Genomic DNA, 19,517 nt, shown 5'->3' on the forward strand with positions numbered 1-19,517 from the left:
CCCTTTGATATATTTACTGTGCATTTAAAAAAAAATAATTGCGAACATACCAACAATTTCCAATCATTTCTAGTAAAAAATACTTTTAATAAAAAATGTAATATCCAGTAACTGAGATATTATGACTGAAATTATCTGCATGAGAAACAGAATTACATTTGCATCAGACAATCATTTACTCAGTTTATAGACAATAAAAACTCGATTTTTTTTCAAGGCAAGGACCCAATTCAATAACTTTTCCCCAACTTAGTGGTCAAAAATCTTAGGCCAAAATATACACAAAATTATAGAAATAATTTTCAGAAAAGTAGAGGAACCATAAACTACAAGTAAAAATTGCATTGTAGCAAGTTTTTAAAGTATTGAAAAAAAATATACCTCACTAAAGTATCTCATGGCATTTCTGCCAGGAGTCACACATTAAAGCAAGTGCTTAAAAGAAATTTTGCTAAGCATGCAAGATCGTCACTAATAATGTGCTGTTATTGTAGCAATTTTGCTTTTCAATATAAGTTAAACTGGTTTTGTAAACAATGGAAATTCCTCCCAAATTGACAACTTATTAATCACAAATTTCAGTTCATAGTTTACTTTGCCTTTTCATGCTTCAGTATTTTCCTAACTACTATAGGAAGAAGCTGGAAGAGGTAATGAATATAACAGAACTTCAATTAATTTGTCAAGTGAGTGAATGATTAACTATTTCAGGGGGTAGCACTTTAATCCTGGAAGCCTATATGTATAGGCTCTGTACGAACAATAATTATTTCACTAAGGAATTATAATTCTCTAACCTGACAGGAAAATAATTCCATGATTTATATGTTAATCTCAGTTCCAAAGAACTCTGTTATCAACACTAGATAACCTTTAATCTGTTTATCTTTAGTCATACTAAATTCAGTTATATCCAGAACATTAATAAAATCCTAATGACTGCCCTAGCCGGTTTGGCTCAGTGGCTAGAGTGTTGGCCTGGAGACTGAAGAGTCCCAGGTTCGATTCCAGTCAAGGGCACATTCCCTTGTTGTGGGCTCAATCCCCCCCGTGGGGAGCTCCAGGAGGCAGCCAATCAGTGATTCTCTCTAATTGTTGACATTTCTATTTCTCTTTCCCTCTTCCCTTTTCCTTCCTCTCTGAGATCAATAAAAATATATTAAATAAATAAATAAATAAATAAATCCTAATGACTGTCATTTACATTTCAATGACAAACGTAGTATGCAACCCAGGCTTGTGTCCTTGAGCGGAATCGAACCCAGGCCTTCTTCTATCCACTGAGCAAAACCAGATAAGGTGGTTGTAGATTTATAAGAGCTCTAACTTTAAGATCAACTTTTGAAAGCATAAAGCTGATGCCTATTTTTTTTATTTCATCCATTTCTTTTATTTCCTATAGGATTTTTGAGAATTCATTCATAAAGGCTCTGTCATTATGAAGGAGTAATCAGGCCAATTAATAAAGGTCGTTCTCAATATAAAACAAAGCTACCTAGATTCATAGGTCTGCATATTGAAGGAGGTAATAAACAAGGTTAGACAATGGTTAAATATTAAGAATATACACACAATTAAAATTATCTAGAAATGTGACTTTAATTTTGGAGATCTAGAATATTAGTATGTCTGAAATATTTTAAGAAATAGTAATTGGATTTGAGATTCCTTCCAACAAAAGCTCTCTTCCTGAAAGGAGACTGGGAAGCTTCTACAAGACAATATCGATAATTTTCCTCAAGCTCTAACTACTGAGGATCATTAAATATCATCTATTAATTTATAACTTATGAGTACTCAAATGTTACTTATTGTAACAAATGAGTACTGAAATGAGTACTGATAGATGTGCTACATACTGCTTCTGTATTAAGGAATAAAGAAATGAACTTGACTCAAGTTGCCAGTTTCTCGGAAGTTCCTAATTTCATAGAGGTATATTGCCAAAGTAAAAAATAATTATGAACAAAGAAAGATTCTAATGCATAGTTAAGCTACAGTGGAACATTAGTGTTTGTTTAGTATCTAGTTTCCAGTTCCAAAGTACTATAAATAAGATATGAGACACCAAACAAACCTACGTAATACCAACTGGTACTAGAAGACAACAGGGCTTTTTTCCCTCCTAGCAAACAGTTATTTTATTGTGCATGCTATGTTTTCAGAACACTGAACAATCTTTGCTCTAAGCTTTTAAAATTAATATGTAAACTTATTAATACATATTTTACTGAAAATTTTAGAAGAAAGAAAATGAAAAATCCCAAAGCATCTTTTATACACAGATAAAACAAAAGCGGCATAAAAACTAGTTGACTAGAAATTAAATAACTATCTAATCTAGTAATTTCACATTGAATTTATAAAATATTTTAAGATAATTTGCTCTCCAGATGCGTGCAAACATGTATGCTAGTATTTTTAATTTAGTTGTTATCATAACTAACAAAAACTGAATTTAGTAAAGGCATATAATGTATTTCTAGTCCCCTAGAACATTGTCTAGTTCTAAAAATTTAACTCCTGAGAACTCCATTACATACTCTTAAGGAAAGCCAGATGACATAGTTGTGATACTAAATTTTTTTACTGCTATAAAGCCAGAGAAGCGATGGTGGTTGCCAGTAGTTAGGGAGGAGGAAGGGTCTGATTGCAGAGGGACAGCATGAGGAATTCTTTGGGGCATTGGAACTGTTCAGGAAGGGTGGCAGTGCTGTAATTATCTAGCTCTGTGTTAGAACTGAAAATAAGTAAATGTTTTTGCATGTTCTTAGCAGCTTTTACAATAGCCAAAGGTGCAAACAGCCCAAATGACCATCAATGGGTGGATGGAAAACAAACTGTGGTATATACATCCAGTGAAATATTATTCAACCATAAAAAGGAATGAAATACAGAAACATGCTACAGTGTGGATGAACCTTTAAAACAATATGCAAGTAAAAAAAGCCAGACACTAAAGGTCATATATTATACAATTCTATTTATATGAAATATTTAAAACAGATAAATCCAAAGAGACAGAATACAGATTGGTGATTGCCAGGGACAGAGAGGAAAGGAAAGGAAAGGAAAGGAGGACTTTGAAGTCATGGAAATGTTTTGGAACTAGTTATAAATAGATAGATAAAGGTAGTGGTTGTGTAACACTATGAATGTACTAAATGCCACTTATTCACTTAAAAGTAATTAATTTCATGTCATGAATTTTATCTCAAAGTATACACATATATGCATATATACAATATATGAAACCTCATATGTAAGCAACATGGTAATGATGGTAGTGGTGATACAGTTGTAATGATATGTGCTTTGAAAAACTAGGAAGGGCAGAGCATCTGCCTTTAACATTTAAGGAATATGCACAATACCTGCAAAGGTTAAATATATTCATATGCACACAAAAGACATCCCTCTGTAAAAATATAGTCACAGCATAAAAGGAAAAGTAGATTCTCATTTCACTGGCAAGTCTTGTTTGAATGCCGAAGCTTAAAAACGATTTCAGTAAACTTTTGAAATCACCATTACTGACATTTGGCTTTGACAGTTCTATCAAGATATGAAATTCTCGCCCTAACTGGTTTGGGTCAGTGGATAGAGCATCAACCTGCACACTGAAGGGTCCCAGGTTTGATAACTGTCAAGGGCACATGCCTGGATTGTGGGTTCAAACTCCAGTAGGGGGGCGTACAGGAAGCAGCTGATCAATGATTTTCTCTCATCACTGATGTTACTATCTCTCTTTCCCTCTCTGAAAACCAATAAAATTACACACACACACACACACACACACACACACGCACACACACACACGAGGCCCAGTGCATGAAGTTTGGGGGGTAGGGGGCTTCTCAGCCCAGACTGGAAAAATATTTAGTTTTGTTTTTTAAATTTACACACAGTAAAATTCCCTTTTGTTCTGAGTTTTTCAAAAATAATTTACTTATGGAAGAATAATGTACTTAAAAATATACACACAGTACAATCCCACTCGCCCAGTCCCACCCGCCGACCACCATCTAATTAATTTCCTTAGTGCATAGCTTTTAAAACTTGGTTGCCCTCTCTACTTATTGCAAGAGCTTTGGGTGTTAATAAGTTCTCAGAGTAGTCTACATCATCGTGCATTTATTCATTTAAGTGAGACAACAATGATGGATAAGGTACTGGAAGGAAAACTAACATAATACCAGGTACATAGTAAGCACTATGCAAATAGTTATTGAGTGCATGAACTTAAAATCATCTTCAGTTGTGATGTGTGTACTGTATGAGTCAGAGATTATTCCAGACTCCTTGATGCTAAGTAAAAGTGGAAATGTATGGCTAATCAATTGGGAATAGGAGTAGAGGAAGAGAAGAAACCAGTTGGTTGGTGTTTATCTACAAGTGCATAAAATTCAATTTTAAGATGATTGATGAAACAGAAGAGTTGGTCAAATAGGATAAAAAGGTGAATTATTTAGATGTTTTCTTTAGACATGACAATTTTAATGCACTGAGATGCAGACTAGCATTTAGCCTAGTGTTTCTCAACCTTTTAAAAAAAACATTATTATCCCCCTAATGATCTTTTCTTAGACAGTTTTTCCTCTTAATGTCAAACCCCTCCCCCAAACCCCTACCCGCAAAGTTCTAATACCACAGGTACATTGTGTATTTGCTTATGTATTGTGGCCCTTTGGAAGCCATATTTATTGTAATATCTTAAAACATTTTTGTCTCTTTCTCCCCTCCCCAAGAACCAAATTTGGCTCATTGGAAGCCACCTTATTTTCATTGAGAATGAATGATTTAGCCTACTTTAACAGTTAGTAACATGTTACAGGAATTCATATAGTCTTTTGAGTTGTTAATGTATAAAGGAGGTGTGTGTTCAAGCATGTTTACTTTCTGTTAGCATTCTTTAAGGTGTGAGATAAAAAATATGTAGAGCATATAAGCTGACGTAAACTATAAACGTCTGTGTAGAGCACACATGTCAAACACAAGGCCTGCGGGCCAAATCCGGCCCGCCAGGCCTTGCAATGTGGCCCGCACCGCGCTGTCATCACTGCACTCTGCTGCGTTCCATCACAATGACACGCGGTGACATAGGAGGCTTGTGATCTCGCCGGCCGCCTACTTGCTATCTATTACGCATGCGCATAGATAACAAGTCACGTGAGATTCAGGAGGCGTGACCTATAGTCCGGCATCCAATGTGGTTGTGCGGGTGGCAGAGCAGAGGAGAGAGTGAGTGTGCGGGCATAAAAAATACACAGCAGAAGCTGCCAGTTCCTGGCATAAAGTGCAGGCATAAAAATCGCAACAGAATCTGCTATCTGTACCCAGCCAGGCATTTATTGACTGACTTTTTTTTTCTCCACTCCATCTGCCAAATCAAGCTATCCCTGTGCAGTTTTCAACTTTTTCCTTCTAACGCAGATTTCCAATAAACTACATCTTTTACTGCCAATATTGATCCCAAAATGTCCAGGAAAAGAAAAGTTGATGGTGAAGGCAGACAATTTAATGACAAATGGGAAAATGAATACATGTTTGTGCTTAGAGAGGGCAAACCAGTGTGTATATTGTGTTATGAGACAGTGTCGGTGATGAAAGAGTACAATATACGTCGTCATTTTGACACCAAACATAATGTTAAGTATGGCAAATATACTTTGGAAGAAAAGCATAAAATTGTTAAAGAACTAAAAGGCAAACTACAATCACAGCAGCAAATGTTTACAAAGGCTACAGTGAAAAATGATGCTGCAGTGAAAGCAAGCTTTATAGTGGCTGAAGAAATTGCCCGTACTTCAAGGTGTTTTTCAGAGGGTGCCTTTTTGAAGCAATGCATGCTAAAAGTGTGTGAGCAAGTATGCCCAGACCAGATACAGAGTTTTCAAAATGTCAGTTTGTCAAGAAACACCATTGCAGATAGAGTTCAAGAACTCTCAGGAAATCTATCATCACAGCTGGCCGAACAGGCATGCAGTTATCTCGCTTTTTCACTTGCTATCGATGAAAGCACAGACAACACTGATACAGCGCAGCTGTCCATCTTTATACGTGCTACGAAGACCGACCTCTCTGTCACTGAGGAACTTTTGGATGTAGCTGCTATGCATGGGACGACGACTGGTAGAGATATATTTGAGGCTGTGGAGAAATCTATAAATGATTTTAAATTACCCTGGGAGAAGTTGGTCGGGCTAACTACCGATGGCGCACCTTCAATGTGCGGAGAAAAGAAAGGCTTGGTTGGACTAATGAAGGAAAGAATGCAAAAAAGTCACTGCCACACACCCTTGATTACTTACCATTGCATTATCCACCAAGAGGCTATGTGTGGAAAAGTTCTGGACATGAATGACATAATGACCACAGTCATTAAAACTATTAACTTTATACGGGCACGTGGCCTGAATCATCGCCAGTTCCAGCAGTTTTTACAGGAGGTGGGTGCAGAGCATGGAGACGTGCCATACCACACAGAAGTAAGATGGCTGAGCAAGAGCGCAGTCCTCAAAAGATTTTTTGAGCTCAGAGAACAAATTGCTCTTTTCATGGAAAGTAAAGGAAAGCCCTTGCCTGAACTGTCGGATCCCGCCTGGCTATGTGATTTTGCTATGATGTGTGACATATGCGAGCATCTCGCCCAACTGAATCTGAAGCTGCAGGGATGCAAACAAGTCATCACGAAGATGTCTGACATGATCACAGCATTCCAGCGTAAACTTCAACTATGGAAGTCCCAACTGGAACAGGACAATCTTGCCCACTTTCCCGTTTGTTTGAGTATCTCAACCACTACTTCTGGTACTTTTCCTTGCAGTCGGCTGGCTACCAAAGTTAGCCGTTTACTAAGTGAATTTGAGCGGCGCTTCTCTGACTTTAGATAAAACACAGCACTCAGGCTTTGACATCTTTGCCAATCCTTTTACAGTTGATGTCAACAATGTGCCCCATCACCTTCAGATGGAGATAATCGAGCTTCAGTCTGACAGTGGCCTGAAATCAAGGTTTCAGGATGTTGAAATTGAGGACTTCTACCCTCTACTGCCCCCTGACTCAATGCCAGAGCTCCGACTTCATGCTGCCCGTATTCTATCCATGTTAGGGAGCACCTATCTTTGTGAACAGATGTTTTCAATAATGAATCTGAACAAAAACAAGCACAGATCACGCATTACCGATGACAACCTCCATGCTGTTTTGCGGGTTGCTACAGCCCAAGAAATAAAACCGAACATTGACTCATTGATCCGGGGAAAACGGTGTCAGACATCTAGCCAGAAAACAAAACAATGAGCATTTTAGGTACATTCCAATATTACTGTTTTGCTTGATAGCATGTGAGTTGGTTAACAGCACTGTTAAGGAAAAGATTGTTCCACTCATTTTAAATTCACATTTCTGGTTAACATTGTCAGTTTATGACTGTTCAGTAAACCATTCGGCCCGCGATTTAGGCTGGATTTTAGATTTTGGCCCCTTCTCTGATTGAGTTCGACACCCCTAGTGTAGAGTTTTAAAATAGTTTGTGGTTCATCATTGACTAGTTTTCTTACTAATGTTTAATATGCTGAACACAATGGCTTAATATTGAGGAAAGTTTTACTATAATTTATAGATAGTTTTTGTGAAGGTGATGGTATACTTACCTCTGTTAATGATTTGGCTTAGTTATGTCTTCAGTTAAATTTTGATGAAAAGAGGCAACACGATAAAGTGGAAAGCATGGTGGATTAGATGTCAGAAGTGCTGATTAGAAGTGAATACCACTAGAAGGTTAGAGTATATATGGGAGTGAAAGGAAGGGGAGAGACCAGCCAGCACTAACCAGAACAGTGACTTTAGGTAGGTCATTTTTGCTTCTTTCACTTGAAAAAATGAATAAATCTAGGGTGACTTATTTACCATTTAAAATGACTTGCCTTGCCGAAACCGGTTTGGCTCAATGGATAGAGCGTGGGCTTGGGGACTGAAAGGTTCCGGGTTCGATTCCGGTCAAGGGCATGTACCTTGGTTGCGGGCATATCCCCAGTAGGGGGTGTGCAAGAGGCAGCTGATCGACGACTCTCTCTCATCGATGTTTCTAACTCTCTATCTCTCTCCCTTCCTCTCTGTACAAAATCAATAATTTATATATATATATATATATATATATATATATATATATATATACACACACACACACACACACACATAAAACGTAAAGATTATTGAGGAAAAAAAATAAAGAATTATTATGTTATAAAAAAAATAAATAAAATGACTTGCCGAATAAAGGAGTCACTTTAGGGTTCTTGTTTGTTTTTATTTAATATCATGCTCTCCTAGTATATTTGAAATAGAATTAATTTGCCAGGCAACTTTTTTGGTAACAAATTTATTTATACTCAATAGGTCTATAAATTTCACAATTTACACTTCTTTCTATTGTAATGTAAAGGGAATCAAGACTTTAAAAAAATCTCTCCATTTCAGGTACATATTTTGAAGATGTGAAGAATAACTTTGACCAGCTTTTTTTTTTAAAACAACAAATGACTCTAGGAATTTCTTTTCCATTTAAATATAAGGCTATGTCATTTCCATCTCTATTCTTATTCAGGCCTGTTCTAAGGTCTAAGCTCCTGTAGGGATTGAGCCTTCTCTCCCCACCCCCCATAGATAAATTTTAAAAAATCTCAATATGTCTCTTCCGCACTCCCTCAAGAAAATAACCTCTTGTAGCCTCAACTCCTCTTCTACCTGCCAGGGTGACCATAGATCTTGGTTGCCCAAGATAATCTCAATTTACTCCTGTGTGTTTAGGGCCCCCCTTTTAAACCTTTGCACTGTTATATATGTCTGACTATTCTTATGTCTTCCCCTTTCACAGGGAAATCTTTCCAAATGGCATATAGTTACTATCCTTACTCTCCCAGCTCTTACCCTTCAATCCATTGCTATTGCTTTGTGACTGACCCCCCCCCCCCCGCCATCCCCACCCCCCTTCTCCACAGAAATGGTTCTTGCAAGAGTACCAAAGACTACCATATTGATAAATTCTATGGACACTTGTAGTTTTTATACATTTTGGCCTTTCTGCTGCCTTTGGCATTGTGCACTATTTCTTTTTTCACCTTCCTTGATTTTAAAAAATATATATATTTTATTGATTTTACAATAAATCAATTTTATTGATTTATTGAGAGGAATTGAGAGGGTAGAGAGTTACAAATGTCGATAAGAGAGAAACATCGAGCAGCTGCCTCTTGCACACCCCACACTGGGGATGTGCCCACAACCAAGGTACATGCCCTTGACCAGAATCGAACCTAGGACCTTTCAGTCCGCAAACCGATGCTCTATCCACGGAGCCAAACCCGTTTCGGCCCTTCCTTGATTAAAAAAAAATAAAAATATTTTATTGATTTTTTTACAGAGAGGAAGAGAGAGGGATAGAAGCCAGAAACATCAATGAGAGAGAAACATTGACTAGCTGCCTCTTGCACCCCCCTACTGGGGATGTGCCCGCAACCAATGTACAAGCCCTTGACTGGAATCGAACCCGGGACCTTTCAGTCCTCAGGCTGGCACTCTATCCACTGAGCCAAACTGGTTTCGGCACTTGCCACAACTTTTACTATTACTTTTTAATCTAAAATGTCATAGTCATACAAGGTTTTTCTTTTCTTTCTTTTTTTTTGTTTTTTGTTTGTTTGTTTGTTTGTTGATATTCACCTGAAGATAGTTTCCCATTGGTTTTTAGAAAAAGTGGAAGGGAGGGAGGGAAAGCGAGAGAAACATTGATGTGAGATACACACATCCATTGATTGCCTCCTGAATGAGCCCAACTGGATGAAGGGATAAAACCTGTAACCCAGTACATGCACTTGACTGGAAATCAAACATGCAGCCCTTTATAAATGGTTGTATTTTATGAAATGATCTGTTCTTTAGCAATAATACAATTTTGGGTTCTGTTATATTCATAGGGGTTTTTTAAAATATATTTTTTATTGATTTCAGAGAGGGAGAGAGGGAGGGTGGAGGGAGGGAGGAAGGGAGGGAGGGAGGGAGGGAGAGAGAGAGAGAGAGAGAGAGAGACATCAATGATGAGAGAGAATTATTGATTGGCTGCTTCCTGCATGCCCCCCACCGGGGATTGAGCCCACAACTTGGGCATGTGTCCTTGACCAGAATTGAACTTGGGACTCTTCAGTTTGCAGCCTAATGCTCTAGCTACTGAACCAAACTGGTTTCTAGAAATTTATGTGGAATATTTATTAAATAACTCTAATGGGTCTTTATTTTTCTTTAAAGTTGGCCTTTGCCAGAGTTTGATCCAAGCCAAATTCGACTGATTGTATATCAAGACTGTGAAAGAAGAGGAAGAAATGTCTTGTTTGACTCCAGTGTTAAGAGAAAAAATGAGGACATATCAGTATCGGTGAGCATCATTATTGATTTAATGTCAAATATTTTAATTGGAAAAATGAATAAAATTTTAATTATGGTGCTTTTGTTTGTCAGTATGAAACATCTTGGCCATGCTTTTTTTAATTCAGAGCCCCTATTTTTAGATTTTTAAAGGAAAAAACACTAGTACCATAGAACATTTTCGTTTGACATTTTTCTTCCTTTTTAAAAAAAATCTTTATTGTTGAAAGTATTGCATATATCCTCTTTTTTCTCCATTGCCCTCTCTCCTTTTTCCCCCCAGGCCTTCACCACCCTATTGTCTGTGTCTATGGGTTATGCATTGAGTTCATTGGTTGATGTCTCTTCCCCTTTCCCCTTTTCCCTCTGCATGCTTCTATATCTCTGGGTCTATTTTTGTTTATTAGTTTATTTGGCTCATTAGAATACGCATATGAGTGGAGAGTGATATCATGTGATACTTAACTTTCTCTGACTTGCTTATTTCGCTTAGCATAATTCTATCCAGTATAATTCTATCCATGCTGCTGCAAATGGTTATGAGTTCTTTCTTTTTTATTGCCACATAGTATTTCATTGTGTAAATGTGCCACGGTTTTTTTATAGCCACTCATCTGCTGATGGGCACTTACTCTGTTTCCAAATCTTAGCTATTATAAATTGTGCTGCTATGAACATAGGGTTGCATATATTCTTTCTGATGAGTACTTTGTTGTGTTTCTTAGGATATATATATATATAAAAGCCTAAGCGACCGTTACAACTGAACAACCAGAACAAGTGGTCAATCAATCGCTATGGTGCACACTGACCACAAGGGGGCAGACACTTAACATAGGAGCTGCTTCCTGGTGGTCAGTGTGCTCCCACAGCCCACCTCCTGTGGCCCCTCTCCCAGCCAGCCAACCTCCCATGGTCCCTCTCCCCTGGACCCCAATTGGGAGGAGCAGCAGGTCAACCTTCCGCAGTTCCTATCCCTGCCAACTAGCCCCCCTTATATGCCCTGATGGGGGGGGGGGGTGCGCGGGGGGATAGAGGGGAAGGGCCACCGGCCAACCAACCTCCCAGTAGGCCTTGATTGCCGGCCAGGCTGAGGGAACCCACCTATGTATGAATTCATGCACCAGGCCTCTAATATTCCTACAGGTGGGATCACTGGATAAAATGGGAGTTCCATTTTTAATTTTTTGAGGAAACTCCATATTATTTTCCATAATGACTGCACTCGTCTGCATTTCCACCAGCAGTGTACTAGGGTTACCTTTTCTCCACAACCTCGCCAGCACTTGTCATTTGTTGATGATGGTAGCCATTCTGACAGATGTGAGGTGATATTGCATTGTTATTTTTATTTGCATCTCTTGGATGATTAGTGACTTTGAGCATTTTTTCCCATATGTTTCTTGGCTTTCTGTATGTTCACTTTGGAGAAGTGTCTTTTTAGGTCCTTTGCTCATTTTTTAATTAGATTGTTTGTTTTCCTTTTTAAAATATGTTTTTATTGGTTTCAAAAAGAGGAAGGAAGAGAGAGATAGAAACATCAATAATGAGAAACATATATTGGCTGCCTCCTCCCTGTCCCCCTACTGGGATGGAACCTACAACCTGCAACCCATGCATTTGTCCTGACCGGGAATTGAACTGTGACCTCCTGATTCACGGGCTGACGCTTAAATGCTGATCCACACCAGCCGGGCATTGTTTTGACTTTTGAACTTTATAAATAAACACATTACTTCTGTACAGTTTAAAAAGTTAACAGAACAAGAAAAATAGTTGAAAATTCATGCAAAATACTTTACAAACAGAAATACTATGTAAGTGTTGGCTATTTGTTTGAATTTCACTTGTGACACTGAATCTGGAATATGGAATATGGTTATGTGTTCAGGTTAAAAGTTCTGATTCCCCATGCCTGCCTTTATCCCACCCTTCTCCCCCTGTAAATAATTTAGTCCTAAAACCACTAGGTAGGACTGAACACTGATGTCAGGTGGTGGAGACATGTTGGATCAGAGCTGAGTACCAGGGCCCTGGTAGGTTGAGGAGGGCATCTACATAGGTGTTGGTTGGCTAATAGGTTATCAGAGCCCAAAGGGATAAGGAGGATATTCACCCTGGGTATCATTCATGCAAGTGAGGAGTAATAGGGGATATGAGATACTGGTTTTATGCAAGAGAGTTGATAAAATAAATATATACTAAGGACAGTTACGCTGTTTCCAAATCTTAGCTATGGTGAATTGTGCTACTATAAACATAGGGGTGCATATATCCTTTCTGATTGGTGTTTCTTGTTTTCTTGGGATATATTCCTAGAAATGGGATTACTGGGTCAAATGGGAGTTCCATTTTTAATTTTTTGAGGAAACTCCATACTGTTCTCCACAGTGGTTGCACCAGTCTGCATTTCCACCAGCAGGGCAAAAGGGTTCCTTTTTCTCACATCCTCACCAGCACTTGTCATTGTCGATTTGTTGATGATATCTATTCTGACAGGTGTGAGATGGGGTACATCATTGTCATTTTGATTTGCATCTCTCGGATGATTGTTGACTTTGAGAATGTTTTCATGCCTCTCGGCCTTCTGTACGTCCTCTTTGGAAAAGTGTCTATTTTGGTCCTTTGTCCATTTTTTGATTGGATTGTATATCTTCCTTTTGTTTAGTTGTATGAATTTCCTATAAATGTTGGAGATTAAAACCTTATCAGAGATAACATTGGCAAATAGGTTCTCCCATAGGCTTTCTTGTTGTTTTGTTGATGGTTCTTTTGCTGTGCAGAAGCTTTTTATTTTGATGTAGTCCCATTTGTTTATTTTCTCCTTAGTCTCCATTGCCCTAGGATAGGAGCTGTGTCTGTAAAGATAATTGCTATAACATATGTCTGTTATTTTGCTGCCTATGGATTCTTCTAAAATTCTATTGTTTCCCCGTCTTATACTTAAGTCCTTTATCCATTTTGAGTCTATTTTTTTTTTTTTTTTTTTTTGCTTTTTAAATATATTTTATTGATTTTTCACAGAAAGGAAGAGAGAGGGATAGAGAGTTAGAAACATCGATGAGAGAGAATCATCGATCAGCTGCCTCCTGCACACCCCCCACCGGGGATGTGCCCGCAACCAAGGTACATGCCCTTGACCGGAATCGAACCCGGGACCTTTCAGTCCGCAGGCCGACGCTCTATCCACTGAGCCAAACCGGTCCCAGCTTGAGTCTATTTTTGTGTATGGTGTAAATTGGTGGTCTAGTTTTACTCTTTTGCATGTATTTTTCCAATATCATTTATTGAAGAGACTGTCTTGACTTTCTTGTGTGCTCTTGCCTCCTTTGTCAAATATTAATTGAGCATAATGGTTAGGGTCGATTTCTGGGTTTTCTGTTCTGTTCCATTGGTCTATATGTCTGTTCTTGTGCCAGTACCAGGCAGTTTTGAAGACAGTGCCTTTGTAATATAGGTTGATATATCTGGTTTTGTTATCCCTCCAATTTCGTTGTTCTTTCTCAAGATCGCTGCAACTATTCGAGACCTTTTTTTATTCCCAATGAATTTTTGGAGATTTTGTTCTTGGTATTTTAATATATTTTATTGATTTTATACAGAGAGGAAGAGAGAAGGATAGAGAGTTAGAAACATTGATGAGAGAGAATCATCGATCAGCTGCCTACTGGGGATGTGCCCGCAACCAAGGTACATGCCCTTGATCGGATTCGAACCCGGGACCCTTCAGTCCCCAAGCCAACGTTTTATCCACTGAGCCAAACCGGTCTCGGCTGTTCTTGGTATTTTAAAAGGTGAAAGATTTATACGATCTGAAGAGAAACCAGATTGCCATTGGTATTTTAATATTATTATTTTTAAAAACATATTTGAAATATATATTTCATCATATATATATAATTGTTAAATGTCTCTTTTTCTTAGTTCTATGAGGAAAAAGACTGGGTCTGTTTTATTCATATTTGTTCCCTAATGCTCAGTACACATGCTACTCAGATGCTTTTGTTAATAAATAAAATGGTAGTTTGTAATAGTGGATCTGTCAGGCCAACTGATTTTGACTATCAAGTATATTACAGACACACTAACTCTTATAATCTTCATACAGTGACTTAACCTAGACTTCAGGTTTCTCATCAGTAAAATTGGGTTGTAATATCTACCATACTATTATAAAAAATATACTTAAGGTCTAGCATTTTATGGGTGAGAATAAATAACAAAGTTCTTAAGTTGTGGCCAAGAATATCATTACTGAAAATACCCATGTTTTTAGTGAGTGTTTAAATGAAATACTATAAATGAAAATATCTAGTGATGTTCCTGATTTCAGAGTAGGCATTTAGTTATGTTAGCCTTGACTTTAACTTTTTTCTAATAACATTTATAACTACAAGTCAGTAAGCATATGCTAGCTAGTTCTAGATACTATATAGAAGCACTTTATGTATTTACTTATGTGTAAATATGTAATGAGAGACACACAAACACATACACAACCCTTAAAGTATTACAAATAACCTAGTCATTAGGTAAGGTTTTTCTCCCAATTAAAGAGATAAAGCTTAGAGAGGTCAAGTAACTTTTCCAAGGAATCAGGATTTAAATTAAGTCTATTTAGTTTTAAAGCCCTTGTTTTATTTTACAATGCCTCTCTCTTTACATTTTTGGTTAGAGATTATTTGGAATTACTAGATGCTCTCTTTTACAATGCCGTTAGTCTTCCAAAAATTGTGATATCAGTCAGATTACTTCTTCTGAAAACATTTCCGGGGTCTGTTTTATGGAAGGGTGGACGTGCTTGTTACTATGATAAAGCACTGGAATGCTTTTAGGAGTATCACAGACCTTGGTGAGGTGCAACTTTGATGGTTGTGAACAGTGAAAACTCAAGAACCTGTTGGAGGGGGATAGGAGAAAAGAAAAAGAAATAGAAATACGTTCTTCCTCCATACTATTATAGACTACACAAACTTTTGATCCTAAAGTTAGATTTTATTAAAAATTCAATTGTTCAATACATTTTTATTTAAAAGGTTAAGTTTATATGTATGTATATATAGTGAAATATACAGCTGTCATTTATATGTTTCCTTCTATCCCTGCATCTCTTCCCAGAAGTATTTTTTCTACAAAATATGTTACTTATGTTCACCTTTAGTGGTTATATTATGTTTGATTTAAAACTATTTTAAAACTTTTTGGGAAAATATGGATATAGCTCACATAAACAAAAGACTTTTGCAGTTCTCAGTAATTTCTAATGTTTTCATAAAGGGTTTTGAGACCAAACAATTTGAAAACTGCTATAGGATATTTATTAAGTCACTAGTGATGAACATCGTCTAGTCCATAGTAATATAGAAAAATCCCCATCTATATGTATATATAAAAGCCTAAGTGACTGAACGACCAGTCGACTATTTGCTATGGTATGCACTGACCACCCTGGTGATCAGTGTTCTCCCAAAACCAGAGTGCCACTCAGCTGACTGACCCGTCCCCACAGCCCACCAGCCAGGTGGCAGCCACTCACACCCTCAGTAGTCCTGCAGGTCCAATCTCCAGAGAATGGGCCAGGCACCTCCTAGAAGTTGGCCTTGGGCACCATGGCCGTTTCCCTTCCCTAGATGCTCCACAAGGAAGAAACAATATAAAAGTAGCCTCCAGGAGGCCTCTGACAACCAGTACGAATATCAGTGGGACCGATCTGGATCACCAGCCAGCAAGGGCATCCCACTGCCTGCCCAGAGGGCCAATCGCATCCTAGTTCTCGGGACAGGAGTCAGATGCAGGGCTCATGACTGTTGAGTGCCACCATGGCAGCACGAGCCCACTACAGGCCCAGCAGTGCCAGGATAAACAAAAGCAGCAGGCAGTGTTGGACTGTGGTTTTCAGCCCGATTCCCTGCAAGCCACCCTGAGGGACCTCACCCCTGTAGGAATTCATGCACCAGGCCTCTAGTCTATAATAATAAAAGTGTAATATGCAAATCGACCAAACAACCAAACAGCAGAACAACTGTCCAGACAATCACACTATGACACCCACTGGTGCCAGGCCAGCCAAGGCGGGTGCGATGTGATTGATTGGGGGCCTGGCCATCGCCTCATGATCATCCTGCAGAGGGAGGCCCAGGCCGCTGGCCAGCAGGGTGATCGATCAATCAGACGGCTCCATGAATGCCCCAAAGAGGGAGGCCTAAGCCACCGACCAGGGAGCTGTGGCAGGTGGATGGAGCCTCCCTCTGTGGGAGAAAGCCATTGCGGAGCCCTACCCGGGTGGGCAGGGCCTACCTCTTTGGGGCTATCCATTGAGGAGCCCCAGCTGAGTGGGCGGGGCCAATCTCTTTTGGGCGATTGATTGTGGGGTTCCTGGACTGTGAGAGGACACAGACTGGGCTGAGGGGTTCCCCCACCCCTGAGTGCATGAATTTCGTGCACCAGGTCTCTACTGGTTTAATAATGTTGTTGAGAAAAGTAAGATACAAACTTCTCAAGTAATTATAGTTAATGAGATAAAGAATAGTAAACAGTATTGAAGAGATTACAGTGAAATGCAAATAGTCATTACATTAAGGTTATAATATTTTGAATTATTTCTCTTGGATTTGCAAAAGTTTTTATGCTATAATTAGATTTATGTATGGTTAAAATCAGTTAAAATATAAATGGGGATAATATCTCTAATTTCAGAAACTCTGTAGTGATGCTCAAGTTAAAGTGTTTGGGAAATGCTGCCAACTGAAACCTGGAGGAGACAGTTCTTCCTCTTTGGATAGTTCTATTACTTCATCTTCTTCTGATGTAAAAGAACAGTGTCCTAAGTACCAGGTAAGATCACTGATGTCATTTATTTGTGCATTCATTCATAAATATTTTTGAGTATCTACAATATGTGGTGTACTACTCTTGGGACTGGGGATATAACATGGATTAGTTTTACCCTCCTGAAGCCTACCTTTTAGTTGGGGAGGAAGATAATTAAAAAAGTAAGTTTACGTACTTAGATAAATCTTAGGGTAGTGGAAGTACAGAGAACTATAGGTATAGGTAGCAGGGGTATTTTCTTTACCCTTTATTTCCCACTTCATTTTTTTTTTTTTTGGCTACCAGAATAATTTCTTACTTTATATACTTTTTAATTATTAAAATGTGAAGTTAAATATAAAATAATTACACAGTTCAGCTGTAGTATAAAATTAAAGTATGATTTGAAGTATACATAATTAGAAATGTGCATTTTTTATTTTTCAAAAGTAATATTACACTTAAAATACAGAATTAGACCTAGCTAATTTGGCTCAGTGGATAGAACGTCAGCCTGCAGACATAGGGAGTGTCTTAAGAGGCAGCCAATTGTTATGCATTATTGATGATTCTCCCTCCCTCTCCCTAACTCTCTCTAAAATCAACAAAAACGTTTGTTGTTGTTGTTGTTGTTTTTAAAGAAGCAAGGTAATAAAAATACCAGTATATAGATTTTTAAATCCCAAATAGGTAGTGAGCAGAGTCACAGTATAAAAAAATTATTCATGATTATTGCCAAGATTAGAACAATGAAGCTAATATCAGGAAAATATAAAAAGAAAAATAATGTCTAGATATATTCCTTGGCTTCCACTTGTAAAGTGGGGGCGGGAGAGGGATTGTTATCACTTTATTATCAGAAGAACCTTTTAAGTATTTTTTTTTAAACTTCAAATTCTTGATTTTTCTACAATAGAATGGCTTTAGTGAAATTTGTAAATAATCATTTATTGTATTATTTATGTCATCTTCCTCATTGTGTTATTATATAAATCAGTTAGGAATTGTGTTGGGACACCCTCTATAACAGTGACTTAAGCAAATTAAGGGTAACTATTTTTTAAATATATATATATTTTATTGATTTTTTACAGTGAGGAAGAGACAGGGTTAGAGAGTTAGAAACATCGGTGAGAGAGAGTCATCGATCAGCTGCCTCCTGCACCCCCCACACACACACATTGGGGATGTGCTCGCAACCAAGGTATATGCCTTTTTTTAAAAAAAAAACCAAAAAACACACACACACACATTTTATTGAGTTTTTAAAGAGAGGAAGGAAGAGGGATAGAGAGTTAGAAACGTCGATGAGAGAGAATCATCAACCAGCTGCCTCCTGCACAGCCCCCCACTGGAGATGTGCCCGCAACCAAGGTACATGCCCTTAACCGGAATCGAATCCGGGACCTTTCTGTCTGCAGGCTGACGCTCTATCCACTGAGCCAAACCGGTTTTGGCCAAGGTATATGCCTTTAACCGGAATCGAACCTGGGTCCTTTCAGTCTGCAGGCCGACGCTCTGCCAAACCGGTTTCGGCAAGAATTATTTTTCTTACATGACAAGAAGTATGGTGTATACATGGGTTTCAAGGTTACCAAGACTCCCTTATCTTTCTGCCTATACAGGTTAATATGAACTTGTTGCCTTCTGGTTCTAATACGGCATCTCCATCTCTAGTGACTTCCATTTGTATCTCATTGACCAGGCCTATAACTAGATCTGAAAGCTGCTGCTCTAGCCATTTATTTTCACCCATTTTATATAGAAACCAACCTTAAATCTCCTCCTTATAGAGGCAGCTCTGAAATGCATTTTTTTTTCAGGGCATATTCCTGCCCTGAAACAAATAGCACTTCAAAATATAAGGAATAGATATTTGATAGGTGATTAGTGATAATTGCTACAGTATCTAAATAGTAACCAAATGGATGAATTCAATTTTTAGCTGTTTTTCTGACTCCTATGAAGACAGTTAAAGAAAAATGGAAAGAAATAACTTTTTGATCAGTTCTTTGAAAACAAGACATGACATTCCAGTGTTTCAAATAAGTCCTTTTTAAAAAATACAAAAAACACAATGACCCCATTTATGAATGCCTATTTTGCATAGTAGGAATGGTAAAAGTTATTCTATAAGTTATATGAATTGCAGTTTTTGTTCTCTTGGAGAAATATTGCTTATGCATAAGATGTGGTTATTAATGCTCATTTGAGCATTATTTGTAATAGCAAAAATCTAGCAGTGACCTAAGTACCCATCAGTAAAGGAAGCTGACTTGATAAAC

At 38.0% G+C, this 19,517-nt stretch overlaps 1 protein-coding gene across 3 annotated transcripts in view; it reads left to right on the forward strand.

Moving 5' to 3' along the window:
* FNIP1 (folliculin interacting protein 1) overlaps window positions 1–19,517 on the forward strand; it is a 91,901-nt gene that overhangs the window by 14,824 nt on the left and 57,560 nt on the right. For 2 of the 3 annotated variants that reach the window (XM_084886561.1, XM_084886562.1), the window contains exons 2-3: window positions 10,306–10,432; window positions 17,119–17,256. In XM_084886561.1, the coding sequence (XP_084742687.1) occupies window positions 10,306–10,432; window positions 17,119–17,256 (265 nt within the window). The remainder of the gene's footprint in view (window positions 1–10,305; window positions 10,433–17,118; window positions 17,257–19,517) is intronic. The other variant, XM_084886563.1, reaches the window with a different exon arrangement.

Source organism: Pipistrellus hanaki (genome assembly GCF_964339955.1).
Source record: "Pipistrellus hanaki genome assembly, chromosome: 5".
Taxonomy (NCBI): domain Eukaryota; kingdom Metazoa; phylum Chordata; class Mammalia; order Chiroptera; family Vespertilionidae; genus Pipistrellus; species Pipistrellus hanaki.